The 15,566-nt window shown below is 42.6% G+C and overlaps 1 protein-coding gene and 1 long non-coding RNA gene across 3 annotated transcripts in view; one reads left to right on the top strand and one right to left on the bottom strand.

Moving 5' to 3' along the window:
- The window catches only part of lpp (LIM domain containing preferred translocation partner in lipoma), a 182,406-nt gene extending 173,991 nt beyond the window's left edge, over positions 1-8,415 (top strand). For both annotated transcript variants that reach the window (XM_085264092.1, XM_085264093.1), the window contains 2 exons: positions 1,309-1,429; positions 6,393-8,415. In XM_085264092.1, coding sequence (XP_085120218.1) covers positions 1,309-1,429; positions 6,393-6,521 — 250 coding nt within the window. In that variant the 3' untranslated portion in view covers positions 6,522-8,415. The remainder of the gene's footprint in view (positions 1-1,308; positions 1,430-6,392) is intronic.
- The window catches only part of LOC146546839 (uncharacterized), a 75,144-nt gene extending 60,550 nt beyond the window's left edge, over positions 1-14,594 (bottom strand). The window contains exons 1-2 of the long non-coding RNA XR_014890654.1: positions 14,529-14,594; positions 14,281-14,442 (exon numbers count right to left, since the gene is read on the bottom strand). This is a non-coding gene — a long non-coding RNA (uncharacterized LOC146546839). The remainder of the gene's footprint in view (positions 1-14,280; positions 14,443-14,528) is intronic.
- Between the last annotated feature and the right edge of the window lie 972 nt (positions 14,595-15,566).

Genomic DNA, 15,566 nt, shown 5'->3' with positions numbered 1-15,566 from the left:
CGAGGAATAGCCACGACGAGAATCTTTCTTTTTCTTTTCTTTTTTGGGCCGTGGTTCCCCAAAGCCACCTAACCTCTTTACTTCCCGATTTACAGACAATGGGTGCACGTGTAGAACAGAAGAACTTTCGGTCATGTGACAGGACCTAGAATCTCACTGCACTTTTCATATCCTCATCAGTTCTATTGTTAGACAGACCTTCTTCCGCTAAAGGCATTTGCAAGTTCAAAGGTTTGTTCTGTAAAACTCACTGAGAGTGTCCGATAAGATTTCTCAGAATGCCCCCTCTATATTTAGTAAATGTCGTTTTCTAGATTTTGTCTACTCTTCATGTTTGAGTGATGAAATAGTTAACCTTCGAGTGACTTCAAATGTGGCAACATTTACGGGCATCAGCCCTAGTGTATATTTTTATGTTCACAGTTAAACCTTTCATAGTTTTTACAGAAATTGTGCCATTGGTATGATAAGTATGATAATGAAAGCTGTGTTTGGATTATAAATCTCAAAATATTTGAGTGTTTATGCACAAAATATTTGAAATATGACACACCCACAAACCAGATGAGTTGAGACTTGGTTTGAAACAGAAGGATGGATGTAATAAAGGATGAAGTTTATCTAAATAAATAGAACTTTACGGTATTTTTTATTTCAGTTTTGTATTAAAATGGTTGAAAACCACAGTTAATGTCATGAGAACGTTTTAGAATATCTTCCGTAAATATTGAAACAGGTTCAACAGTCTATGTGAAGAGCATCACAACGATCGCAATGATTTAGCCTTTTGGTTGCTTTTTCCTCATTTCTTTGCCTCCCTAAACCGTGACTCGCACATGGAAGCACAAGGCCTGATGGCTGCACCGAAAGCCTGTAAACATTTGCCGATGTGCCCGGCTGTCAGATGATAATCACGGGTTCTTAGATTGAGGGGCTGCACAACGTGAAGTTTGGCGAATACTGGGAGAGCCGACGGTCAAGAAATCATTCGTTTATTTATTAAATCAAGAAAAATGTCAAAGCTTTTCTTAGTTTTAGCCTCTCAGAATGATTTGCTGCTTTTTCTCTGGGATTTCGTGTCACACAAAAGCAATTTAAACTTGAGTTTAGAGATGTCCTTGTTGTACACGTACAGACAGAATGATTAATAGATTAATTCGCTAATGAAAAGAGCCATTAGTTGCACCTCTGCTTGAACCGTGCAGTGAAACTCTGTAAGCTTTGTGCTAATGGCAAACAGTCAGTAAAGGTCACAATGTTGCAGATTGTTCTGAGCTTATTTCTGTTGTTCTTGGTTGTTTTTCACAGGAAGTTTGCTCCTCGCTGCTGTGTGTGCTCTGAGCCTATAATGCCGGCACCGGGCCAGGAGGAGACCGTTCGTATTGTGGCCCTGGACCGTGACTTCCATGTGCAGTGCTACCGCTGTGAGGTACGAGCTCTGTGTGTTTACCAATCCCGTGTGTGTGTGTGTGTGTCCTCTATAATTAGCAGTGATGGTTCTGAATAATGTTGCACGGCTCCAGGTGACAGTCATTACTGCATAAAGGTATAAGGCATAACGTACACACCGATCCCCCGAGTCACCTTTTCAGCGAGACGAGTGAATCATCCTTCTCTTACCTGCCTCGAAATAGCTTCCCGTCTCTCCTCTGCAAAGTTCACGGACTTACATAGAAACCAATCTGTCAGGCGCCGCTCGCCTGCTTGATAAGCGGCGCTGAGACGTTACGTGCCCGGCTAAAAGAGAAGTAACGTGTCACATTGTCAAAGAGCTGCACCAGCGTGAGCACATAGAGCGTTTGCCAGACATAAAGGTCAAAGCAAAGCAGAGCAGATTAGTTCAGCTGAAGGGGCTCAACAAGAGAAGAATTTTGTCACCAGGGAGCAATGAGTAGATGGAGTTCTGAGTGTGTGTGTGTGTGTCTGTGTGTGTGTGTCGGGGAGAGAAAGGAAGGTTGGGTGTAAGCCAGTGTCACAGACAATGGAAAAATAATGCCATAGCATTGTGTGTATCTGTACATTCTGTTTGTTTCTTGGCATGTAAAGAGCGCACACCTCACCACATCTTACCACAACACACAGAAACCAGCTGAAGGCTGCAGTCAGACAACAGAGCTGCACACTAACAGAGCAACATTTGGCATCCCCGGGTTCACGCCGCACGCTTACGGCCCGACTTGGATCGTAGGGAGTCCCTTTTGCATGTCGTGCACGGAATTTGAATGTTTATTCCCACCGAGCATTTAGCATACTTCACAAAATCCTGACACAAAAGCTTGCATGTTGTCCTCCTCGACAGTTTAGTTCTGTGAGCTCAACCAATAGGAGGGCAGTTGCTCAGCTGTGTACACCTGTAAACACGAGCGGAACAGAAGAGGAGTGAAGCTGGTGGTGCAACTCAGGACGAGCTGTGAAATGGCGCTGACAGATCGGTATCGCGCACACTGCTCCAGTTGCCATCGTCAGTTTACATTCTTTTCCTGGATGTCGGCGGTGCCTTCTGCTCAGTGACATCACGCGCATCGTGAAAGAGGTCAAGCGTGAATGACCGAGAAGCAATGTGTAGTTTGTCATGTCTCCAAGTCACAAAAAGGCACAGTTTCACGACTTTATGATTGCCTGATGTGACACAGGGACACACATCATGTGAGCCTGACAACACTGTGTGATAACCGCTGTAACAGAATGTAAAACGATGGTTAATTAAACCGAATAACTGAAAATGAATAGCAAAAATGAGATAATAATGTTGTGTACTGATTATTAGCTATGATATAACTTGTGTTTCAATCATAAATGCGTGCCATAAAAATTAGTTTATAATTAGACGTGTTATGTATTCCTTTTTTTAACTAGAGCATCATTTTTACAGTAGGCAGATAATGTTCACAGATGAAAAAAGAACTATAGATTAAAACTGAATAACAATAATTGTACCAATTATTAAGAGTGGTGTTACCTAATGTTGTAGCATAACAGGAATCTTCAACAGGCGATTTTCAAGTAAGCCTCACAGAGCAGAGCGAGCAGTAAGAACACAAACACAGTCATCTCTCAGGTATTTGTGAGCTTCATGATTAAGAGTGCGTCTGCTCCCAGACTGGATCAATCAGAGCGGAGCTCAGCAGTAACTCGGTGTTACTTTGCTTTGAAAAGGGCCAAACAAGAGCTTAGGCATATTGAAAAAGAACACGCGGAGTCTACAAAATCTCCAAGAATTAACAAGATGTGATACATGAATCAGCCAAGTGCTTCAAAAAGGAAACGATAATCAAAGAATCAACCACAAAAGTCTCTGTCAGGCTGCGCTGCTTTGAGCTAAAAAGGCTAACGCGCTCACAGTGACAAAGCAAACAGGCTTACCATTTTTTTCTGTCTCATTGCTAACTACCACTTCATAAGAATATATATGTCAATATGACATAAACTAAAGGCGCTAGAGTGGAATGTTTTCCTGTTTGATTCGTTTGAGGCGTTAAACTGCATGCTCAATAATCCTGGTAAGGAATTCTCAGAAAGTTGATTTTCTTCATCTGGATGCAACATTTCATCACTCATCAAAGTGACTTCTTCAGCCTTGTAAACATATTACCTTTCTTCAGAATCAGAATCAGAAACTTTATTGTCATTGTCATGAGAACAACGAAATTAAGAATGGTCCCCGATCATTGCATCATCCCTAGCAATATCAAAATATAAATAAAACAATAAAATTCAATAAATAAAATAGATAGAATACTTAAAATACTAATAAGATATAACAGTAAAACATTCACATACATTCCCACACACATGCTTCAGACCGTGCATAGATTAACACAAGAGTGGCGTGATGGACATTTTTTTGTAGTATTCAGATGTGTTATTGCAGTTGGATAACAGCTGTGTTTGAGTCTATTAGTCCTTGCTCTGATTGCCCTGTACCGTCTGCCTGAGGGCAACAGTTCGAACAGGGAGTGGCCAGGATGTGAGGTGTCTTTTATGATGTTTTGGGCCTTTTTAAAACAGTGGGCGTTGTGTAGAACTTCCAGTGTGGGGAGAGGGCAGCCAGTGATCTTTTGGGCGGTGTTAATGATCCCTTGGAGTGCTTTCCTCTGAGCCCCTGTGCAGCTAGTGTACCAGATGCATATGCAGTAAGTTAGAACACTCTCAATGGTGGCTCTGTAGAAGGACACCAGCAGTTTCTGTGTGATGTTATTCCTCCTGAGAATTCTCAGGAAGTACAGTCTCTGTTGGGCCTTTTTCAGCAGCTCGGAGGTGTTCACACTCCAGGAAAGGTTCTCCTCTATATTGACTCCCAGGAAGCGGAAGCTTGCCACCCTTTCTACACAGTCCCCATTTATGAATAGTGGTTGGATCTCTGCCTTTTTCCTTCTGAAGTCTATTATGAGTTCTTTGGTTTTTGAAGTGTTGAGGAGGAGGTTATTGGCCTTACACCATGACGTCAGCTGCTCCACCTCGTCTCTGTACGTAGACTCGTCTCCCTTGGAAATGAGCCCCACCACTGTGGTGTCATCTGCAAATTTCACAAAGATGTTGCTGTGGTGGCGAGGAGTGCAGTCGTGTGTGTAGAGAGAGTAGAGCAGTGGACTGAGCACACAGCCCTGGGGTGAGCCAGTGCTGAGACTCAGGGCTGAGGATGTGTGATGGCCAACTCTGACTCTCTGTCTACGGCCCGAGAGGAAGCTATTGATCCACATGCAGGTGCTGTATGGAAGCCCCAGGTCTTGTAGCTTGGCCACCAGTTTGTGTGGAAGGATGGTGTTAAAAGCTGAGCAGTAATCCACGAAGAGCATCCGCACATAGCTACCATGCTCTTCCAGGTGAGTTAATGCAGCATGGAGTGCTGTGGCTACAGCGTCTTCCGTGGATCGGTTTGCTCTGTAGGCAAACTGGTGTGGATCCAGGCTGCGGGGCAGGGCTGCTGTGATGTGTCTGCGGACAAGCTTCTCAAAGCATTTCATTACCACTGGGGTGAGTGCCACCGGTCTGTAGTCATTCAGGCCGGTGATGTGGGGCTTCTTAGGCAAGGGGACTATGGTGGAGGACTTCAGGCAGAGTGGGACAGTCGCCTGTGCGAGGGATTTGTTGAAAATCCTGGTGAAGATCCCAGCCAGCTGTCCTGCACAATCCCTCAATATTCGACCTGGCACACCATCAGGACCCGCCGCCTTCCTCGGGTTAACAGCCTGCAGCATGCGCCTCACCTCGTGCTCTTCCAGGGTGAGGGTGGTGCTGCTATGGGTGGCGTGTTGCTGCTGTGGCTCCAATACCTCCGGTACCCTGGTCTCAAAGCGGGCAAAGAAGATATTCAGCTCCTCTGCCAGCTCCAGGTCACCGTCCGCAGCTCCGAGATTGATCTTATAGTTGGTTAGGTGCTGGATGCCTTGCCACACCTGCCGGCTGGTATTACTCTTCAAATGGTCCTCGATCCTCCTCCTATAGTCCCCCTTTGCCTCTCTGATGCCACTCTTATGAAGTCATGCAATTTGGTTACATGCTCCTTTCGTTGCCATCTTTTTAGTTTATCTAAAAAGATGTAAAATTCCATAAAAGCTGTTCGAATAAATTTGGATCTATTGAGCTTTTCCTAAATTTCCTACGCTCCATAAATCTCCATAAGTACTTATAATCCCTGTGAACCAAACACACACTCACTGTTGGGAATGTTGCATTACGTCATTGAGTGGGAATAACCCTAATATGGACGTCTCAGGCACGGAAGCTCCGCCCACAAGTTCAAGAGGGGCAGCCAATCAGAAAAAAGTGGTTTAAAGGGGAGCAGGCTAAAACTGCTTTTTTTTTCACACAAAATTGAGTTTTACTATGAATGAGGATTATTTCTTATTGTAAAAGCTTCAAAAATAAAAATATTTTCTCCACTCAAATCATTCTCACTGTAAGTAAAAACACAAGAGCACACTTTGCATTAATACCCGTGACAAAGAAAGGAGCCGGAACACAGAGAAATAGACAAATATCTGATGCTTCCACTCCTGAAAGAGACGAGCTGGAATACATTTATATTAGAATCTGTAAAAGAGGACACACATTTTGCAATCATACTTAGAAAAATTGTTCTGCTTGAAACACTTTTACAAGGGGGGAAAAAAAGTCTGAATTTAAATCCTTGAAAGATTGGGAGTTAAGCCCAACTGTGTCTGAGTACTAACCAGTTGTTTCCATTCAGACTCACCAACTGGCAGAGAACCGTAGCACAGGCTTTTCTGCAGAGAAGCTCCCGTAACGTGACACTGGCTGAGCTTTTAGATAGCAGTAAATGTGTCGTTTAGAGCCTGAGTGCAGAGAGGAGGGTGAATGTGTCTGACCGGTGAGCGTGGATAATGACCCCGTTTGTGTTTGTGGACTAACGGACTATCTGTGTCCTGCAGGACTGCGGCTCCCTACTCTCGGAGGGGGATAACCAGGGCTGCTACCCGCTGGATGGACACGTGCTCTGCAAAAACTGTAACACCAGCCGCATCCAGGCCCTCACCGCCAAGGCCACCACTGACCTCTAAACAGCTAAACTGTGATAACCCGGCCCTCGCTCGCTCTTTTGGTTTCTTGCAAACATCCACAAAAGCCTGCATTCCTCATTTACATATATATGGCTCTATATAAATGTTCACCTTAAGTAACAAAACATACTGTGGCATCACATTCACACGCTCACATATAATTATTTACTCTGTACGATCACTGCAGAAGAGTTTTTCTTATTTAAAGTTTTCTTCCTGTAGCTTAACATAAAGAGAGGAAGACATGGGAAGCAACTGCTCTTCCTCAGTCTGAAGGTTTAAAAAAAAGGATCTCTAAAGCTCACTGAAAGAGGGTTTAGTTATAATTATATTATATTGCATTATTTTATTGTAAAAATGCTAAGCTAGCTGGTTCATCATTTAACTCTAAGCCATAGAGCTTTTACGCATTTCCTACAATTTTTGCACTGCTACTTTAAATCTAAATCCGTCTACAATATACATCACCACCCCTGTTATCCTCCTGTTATCGTATTTATCACCAGCACATATCTTTTAGCTAGGTTGCACGTGCATGCACGGGCCCATAATGTTCCTCTCCGACTTCTTTTTCTGATCTAAAACACGAGCAGGACGTGCAAAATGTTTAATATGTTTACTGTGCAGGTGAAGTTGTGGATGGATGTCAGTGTGCGCGTGTGTGACTGTAGCTTTAGCAGTATTTTTAGGAAAAACGTGTTTGTTTTTCTGCAGGACAAATCAGAGTACAGTACACAAAATGGGATGAAATTACCCAACGAAGGCTTTCAAAACAGCTCTGCATAACTCCAAAAAGCGAATCTAAACTGCCATGTTTGTATGTATTTCCACGTTATTTAGAGTAAACTGCTCTGTACTGCAGGAATGATAAACAGTTATTTCTGCTGTTGAGAACAAAAAAACCACACCTCCTTTTTAGCACAATATTTTCCTTTCAGCTGGATATTCTTTCATGCATATGGTTGATTATTTTCCATTTTGGCCTGAGCAGCACAATCATATAAACACAACCTTGTGTTGAGTTTAATTCTTGTTTTTGTTTTTTTTCAGTGTATAATTGTGTAACTTGCCCCTTTTTAACGACCATAGACAAAAGCAGTGATTGTTCTTTAAGCAGTCTCACAGAAATAAAGAATATTCCATGCCTATGCAATTTTTAATGTTAATTGCATCGACACTTTATGAGAAATTTTATGATTTAAGGAAATATTTTACATGTACAGATGTGATCATAAGTGTCCTTATTGTAACCCTGTAATCAAACTGTGTGTCTCTGTGCGTCTCTGTGCTTTATGTCAGTGCTGATTGTTTCATTAACGCTCATCTTTTATATTTGCTGTTTGTTTCAAAGTTGATGGACAAAGAAGGGACCGTGAGAGTTTCCCAAAAATAACTGATTATGTTATTTGCTCGATCCAAGAGCGATGGACCAGAAGCTTTAGAGCTTAATCTGAGGGTTCATTCCGATGTTAAAGCAGTACTAGGTGAGTTTAACGTACCTTGTGGAGTATGACTTTACTGTTTATCGCAAAAAACGACAATCAAAACACAATAAAGACGTCAGGCAAAGAAAACGGCTTCAAAAAAAGACCACAAAGAAGCACACAGTGTCTACACCGAGATACAGAGTGACACAAAACAACTGCAAAGACAAAGAAGACCACAGAGAGGCACACAATGATGGCACAGATATGCAAACATTCCAGCAAAATTATATAAGACAAGTATAAAGACTGTAAAGAGGAAAACAAAATGGCTTGGCTCCAAAGAAATTGAAAGTAAAAATTGTAAGTAACTACAAAGAAACTACATAAACCCTAAAAAAAATAGAAATGGTGAAAAAATGCCTTAAAAAAGACCAAGAGATAAACAAAAATTAAAAATGAAAAGAAAACTGTTTCCCCACCCAACCAAAAAACTGAAACATGCAACATGGTAAATGGCCTGTATTTATATAGCGCTTTACTAGTCCCTAAGGACCCCAAAGTGCTTTACATATCCAGTCATCCACCCATTCACACACTGGTGATGGCAAGCTACATTGTAGCCACAGCCACCCTGGGGCGCACTGACAGAGGCGAGGCTGCCGGACACTGGCGCCACCAGGCCCTCTGACCACCACCAGTAGGCAACGGGTGAAGTGTCTTGCCCAAGGACACAACGACCGAGACTGTCCGAGCCGGGGCTCGAACCGGCAACCTTCTGATTACAAGGCGAATGCCCAACTCTTGAGCCACGATCGCCCCAACATGACAAAACAAGTAAAAAGAATTTTTTTAAAAAAGACATAAAACGACAACATGAAGTGAAAAATTTCCAACAAGAAGCAACAAAAAGACAAAAAAAAAAAAAAGCTGTAACGAGATGTAGCGTGACGACAAAGTGACAGAAAACTGCTAAAAAGACGAGACGAGAAAAATCCAAGCAGATGCACATGACCACAAACACGTAAAATGACAACAGAGAAATCCAAAGCGCAGCTCTGCAGCCACAAAAACAGTGACGACCAGCTACAAGCTAGCAGAACATGAGGTTCATACGAACATTCAGCTGTTTTGTCAGAAGAACAAAAGTGAAACTTTATGTTGATTTGTTCTTAGAAAATCTCCACATGGTACTTTGAAACTACAAGTAACTACAAGTTGCAATGCTTTGCTAGTTTATTAGCTGGAGCTAACCGAGGCGCATTATTCCCGAGGCTCGATCAGAGAAGTTCATTCTAACTTTAAGAGAATTCGTCTCCTCTTTCCTGTTTTCCTTACACAACATTTAGTCCTGTTTATTGCCTCTGATCTCTATTTACTACATCAGATGTAATCAGTGCGTCCTGTTACAGCAGAGTTTCAACCAGGGTATCGCGTTGTAAAGACGACTGTGCTAATAAGGTGAACGAAGAATTCACCAAACCTTTACTGTCGCAGATTTTCTTTTTTTTTGCTTGTTTATTTGTTTGTTTTTTAACTTAAAAATTGACTAAGCTTTCTATTTGGAATTGAGCGGGGTATTTAAAGTTGAGAAGGTGGAAGCTGGTTAGGCAGTTTACATTTGGTACTAGCTCACATGCCTGCAGCAGGAACGGAGCGAGGGCTGGTTCTCTGAAAAGGTTAGGCAACATAAACTTCACGTCCTCAGGACATTTTCCATCAATATTTGGAGCGCATTGCTGTACGCAAAAGGTCCATCGGTCATATACAAACCCCCCCCCCAAAATACAGTATTTTTACAGTTCAGTAAGCAGCGAGTGCACTGCTTCAACTAAAAACCTGTAATCTGTCCTAAAGATCTTTAAAAATGTCTCCACGGTGTCGCTGAACTGTTTAGAAGCAACGTCTACAGTCATCTTGAGTATCGCAGCTTAATTAGTTAGGCGGTGATTAAGAGAACCAAAGCTGGGACAGTCGGGTCTGTTCTTCTGTCTAGTAACTGGAGATTTATTCTCCTGTTTTTTTACTTCTAATACTTTGGGAAAATATACCACAATGAGACTACAGCTGGGATTCATGCTGCGTTAGCATGTCACTTTATCTGTGGCCCTTGTTTGGATAATCAGGCGTCAGTATTAAAGATGCACTGAGACTTTTACACGTGAAACAGCAGCTGACCTGCAGCTCGTCGGCAGTGGACGTGGCAGCTGTGCATTTCTCCCACGGCCTTCTGTTCTGAGTCAGGCTGCAGTTAGTTAAACATTTTAGTTTCAGCCTCTGTTTGCTGTACTTTACTGTAACAGCTGCTACTCCATTAGTATTTTAGGAATATTTGAAAACAGAAAATACACATCTATAATAAAATTGGGCTGTGTAGAAAATATGATGCATGCCTCGACAGCGTTCAGTAAGTGGATGTTACAGACGTCAACAAATCCGCCAAAGCAAACTTCCCAACGTGACAGCAGTTCAGCGTAAAATCAGGAATTCTTTCAGATCTTCGGTGCATGTAGGGGTTGAAGTGACAGTAGATACCTTCCTGCCACTCCTTCCCTCGCACCGCTGTCACAAAGACTGGATTGCCCTCCATTTAAGAATCATCCACTGTCGCGAAGCTAATGAGTACGCAGGTTTGGGTTGGTGGTATTTCTACTTTGTAAGAATGCCGTCCGAGGTTCGCTCTCGCTCCCCCTCGTCGCCTTCTCTGCCTCCGTCGAACAGCGGAGCTCTTGTTTTGCCAGGAGTTATTCCAGCTGTGGCACAGACCACCGTGTCAGCTGCTCATGAAAATCCGCTGATGGCTACCAGGAAAACAAAATTACTGCCGCCCTGTTTTAATTTAGCGCTATCAAACTTTTGCTTTACCAGGAGATTTTGTAACCTCTGGCACACAGAAGGAACCAGTCTGCAGTGTTGGTGTTATTATTCTACAGACATCTACATTTTTCAATAAATCTTTACATCAAAATTTCTCTGTTGATGATCTAATGATGTCTTTAACACCTGATTAAGTAGCATAAGTGAAAGGTGCAGATAATCAACACCAGACTGTGCCGTTCCCGTCATTTCTTGGAGCATTTTAGCATCTTTGGGCTCGTTGTTTTGAGCTGAAGATGCTAAAATGCAGTACTTTCATGTTCTCAGCCAGCAGCACGGTTTCTGTGAAGTAGCTTGGATAAAAACCATTTCACTTTTCCAACAAGTCACTCTGGGGCGTCTAGCTGCAAAATACCACAAGACTTCATTCAGGAAACCAAAACAGCTAAAAGGCAAATGAATGTTGGACTTCCATTTGCCTGGAATCTGACTCCAAACTGCACTGCACTCGTCCATCACTGTCGTTTGCTATTTTCCTCAACAGAAGAAGAAGCTGTATTATCTAGATAAGGCCTTTACATTAAAAGGATGTAATGCACTCACAAAGCAGTAAACAAATAATATGACTAGTTATGAATGATTTCAAGTTGGTTTATTAGCACATGTTTTCTGCTCAGCATACCCTGGTCTGGTCCATGTGCACAGGTAAATCTCTGCTGATGCGCTGAAGCTGTGTCAAACTCATGTATTGGTTATTTTTATGGTTGGTCTTTGAACATGTTACGCTTCCTTTCATTGGAGCACATATGATGCAAATCCTCTCATAAAGAAAACTGTTTCATAAGTGAATTTGTTCGCGTTGTCTGCCGTCGTAGCCCCGCCTGTAAAGTGCCTTCGGCTGAGCAGTATTGAATCACCTTACTCTGACTGTGTATTTCATGTTTCCTCTTTCACCTCAAAGAACTTCACTTCTTTACCTGTTTTTTTTTTTTTTTTTACCAAAGTAAATAAAGACTATCCCCTTTGTAGATGTCTCCATCAGGTGCTTAAGGCTGCAGCCGCTCCCGAGTTTTAACTCACCTCGTATAGCCCGAGCCGCTATTTTGAGTAAAGCATCTGTTCTTGATCTTCTGAAGGGACTTGATGTAGTCTTTTTGTTTTTTTCTTTCTTCCTTCAATAAAAGCTTTGCAATAGCAACACGTCTCTGTGTCTTGCTTCCTTTTGCTGTGTTTTGTTTAATTATATGAAAAATCTTAAACCTCTATCTCTGATTCGGGCCCGTCCACCCCCTCCCCCGCCGCCGGTTAACACTTGGCCTTTCGGCTCCTGGTCCGGTGGATTGCCCAGGTAATGAGCTCGTTCTCTCTGTCTTCTCCTCGTGCCACCTGTTGGTGACTTCCTCTGCACTGTACCTGCAGATGAAAGAGATTTATCCCCAACAAGTAAAAGCCGTGACTACTTGAATCACTCTCTCTTCAGTAGCAGCTAATGCACCTGCTTACATGTCTCCCCAAACAGTCCTTAGCTGGAATCACCAGCCTAAAAGAAATCTTACATTTGCAACACTCTTTTGTGTATAACTGAGACTGTGGTTTAATTACACCAGCACTGTGTCACAGTCTCTCTCTTTTTTTTTTTTAGGGACACAATCAGCAAATGCACTCGACTATGAAGTATGCTCACTGCTGGGATCAACTTGATGGAGTTGTTAGAATAATTTAAAGACCTGTTTTTTTCCTCTTCTTTTTAAACTGCCACCTTTCCAGGACCCGCTTGATTTAATCCTTTCCATTTGTCATCTTTACTTGTAAGTTGCAGATCAGCAGTAAGTCGCTGAGCACTTTATTCCCTTCTTGCAGACTGCAAAATTGAAATGGTACGAACGAGGCGATCCGCCTGCAACACTAGAAGGCCCTCACGCGGGGTTTCTTCTGGTCATTGACGACTGATGTACATGAGAATGTGAAAGCAAACAGAGGCTGTTTATCCACAGCTGGCCTGATGCTGACAGTAAATACTGCGGTTATATCATCGGATTGTTTGCACTCCAGCTCCTGACGCGAGCTGTAAACTGGAGAGTACTCACTCATTCTCCCCCCCCCCCCCTTCCTATGCTAGCAAACTGAAGAATTTGACATGCCAGCAGTGTGGAGATTTCCTCGTAATTTTTTCCTAAATATGCTGCAGGCGATCCTGTGTGTGTGGGTGTGTGTGTGTGTGTCTGAGGGGGAACGAAGGCCCCCCCAGCAGTTTAACCGAGGACTTGCTTTACTGCACATAAATCTGGTGTTTACAAACAAATTGATGAGTGATGGGCCCTCCAGCCAACATGATGTACCCTCCAATTTCTTCTTCTGCATAAGAAATCCGGCGTCAAGTCTCCGGGGGCCAGCTCCAGCATTTTTGAATGTCTTCTTCTAATACGCAGAATTATGCCCTGATTTATTTACTGGGAAGCAGAGATGAGCATGAGGGAGCAAAATGGGCCGCTATCACGCATAATCTTGCACACTCTCGACTTAAATGAAGCTGTCATATGGTCAGATTTACATAACATTACAATGTGGGCCGACATCACAGCGCTCTGAGCTTAATGTTATTAGCTTTAAAGTGAATTCCCACTGTGCATTTGCATCAAGAGCATTGATTTTGTGTGTCCTTGACTTGGCTAAAGGCAGTGATGTAATCACTGAGTCAGTGTTGCTCTGGGTAAAACTTCGACAGATCACTCTGAGACACAAATCCGAGCTGTCCCAGTGTGCACGCTGAAGGAAACCGTTATTAGTGCCTCTTGATCTGTAACTGGCTGCGAGCATCCAAGGACTGGCCAAGGTGGTCACTGGGTGCGAGGGCGCCGGCCAACTTTGTGTGAAGAGAAGCTGCAATTATTGGAGTTGTTTAAAAGTCTCTATTAAAGCCACGGAAAATATCAAAGCAAACTTTTTCCCTGTTGATGTGCCTGTTTTGTACAGCAAAAGCCTGACTATTGCATGACTCATTCATGAGTGAACAATAAGCATCTTAAGTGCCATTATCCGTGCGGCAGAGTTTCTAAAACAACTGCAATCATGTAAAATGGAAACGTCTCCTCTGGCGGTAGCTCTGTTGTACAAGCATCACTCAGACTCGTTTATATCTCCTCTGTTTGTTTCCTCTAATGCTCGGCTACTGAGCAATACCGCGCTCCAGACTGGAGTCTTTTTGTTAATCCATTAACATTTAATACTGCTCACCAAATGTAATTTTAAGACAAAAAAAGGTTCGATAAACTACTTGTGTGCTGTAAAACAAGAAGTTAGGCTGATTAGAGCGATTTATCATGAAGTTAATAGCTTCATCATAGACTGTATGTAAAAGATGATGTAGCTGTAGCTGTTTTGAAGCTTTGGTATTAGCTTTATGGCAGATTGGAGTGAAGCCAGGGCTAGCTTGCTTGGGTTACCAAGTTTCATCTGAGGTAGATGCTAGCAAATTGGCACTAAACAACAGACTAATGAAATCTTTGCGTATCACTCACCAAGACTGGAGCTCAGACGTCTTCGATGGGCTGTTAGTACAATTAACGGGACAACAGCCGTATTATTGGTTAGATAATTGCATTAAAAACAGTCCAGATGTCCAGTCCAGGCAGTGAATCAGCCTAGAAGACAATCCCACACTCAGAACGGCCCTGCCCATTCTAAACATAAAAAAACAAATGTTTAAGCATCATTCACCTTTTTGGTGTAGATCAATCTCAGGAGTTAACATTGCCCTGGTTCCCACCTTATACTCTATATGAAAAGTTATCATCCTGATGCAAAGAGTTGGGGTTTTTTGTTATTGTCTAATATCAGCTTTTTGAAACCAACCGTCACCAGCAGGGGGCGGGACACTACATGCTCATAGAGCAGTGACTCATCAGTCACATGACAGGCCGCCCTGCAGCATGCCCTGTGTTACCCTCATTTTTGACTCTAATAATAATAATAAGAATAATAATAATAATATTGTTTTAAGAGCATGTTCTCCACCTGGTGTTTTCTCCGGGTACCGCGGCTTCCTCCCGTAAGCGCAGTTAGTAGACTACGTGTGAATGACTGTCTTTTTCTCTGTGTTAGCCCTACAACACAACTGGTGACCTGTACCTGAATCTTGCCCTGTGGCAGCTGGGATAGTCTCCAGGCCTACATGACCCTGATTGAATAAGAGGAAGAAAATGAATGGTTAGCTGTTGTATTTACCAAGACTCGCATCCAGAGAATGAAATCATGATCACCATCAGATCAACTGAGCACGTTTGAAGGGCACTGAGAGACTTTTCCTACAGAAGAGTCGCCCCCTGGTGGCTAATAGGGGAAAAAAATATTAAAAGATTTCGGGCACTTCAGAAAATGGCTTCAAGGTAAGAAAATATCATCCAGCTTCCACATAATGCCTATGTGTGTTCCCAGACTCTTTTATTACCCAGTTCCATTAGCACACATTAAATTTCCTGCTGTGTGTGTTGCGGAATTTGAAATTTTCAGGGCTAAAAAACACATTTTACTGCTGTCATAAACTGGACTAAACACATTGAAACGCTTGGACATTTAAAGATCCTGGGGCAAAGTCAGATTTTTGATTATCGCAGTTCTACGACAAACTCTGAGCATCAACATTAGGGTTACTGGGTTAAAATATGAAAATCCTTTTAAAATAGCGGAATTACAGATGAGCTAGAAGATGAGCCTGGTATTAAAATTTGGGTAAAAAGGAGACAAAATGAACCTCTATATGATAAGAAAGTTCATTGAAATTATGATGTATTCCATGATCCTGATG

The sequence above is a fragment of the Mchenga conophoros genome, linkage group LG23, assembly GCF_057382185.1.
Source record: "Mchenga conophoros isolate Kocher_MC1m ecotype Shallow Benthic linkage group LG23, M_conophoros_male_GT1.1, whole genome shotgun sequence".
In the NCBI taxonomy this organism is placed as follows: domain Eukaryota; kingdom Metazoa; phylum Chordata; class Actinopteri; order Cichliformes; family Cichlidae; genus Mchenga; species Mchenga conophoros.
This window is presented reverse-complemented; position numbering and strand designations above follow the sequence as displayed.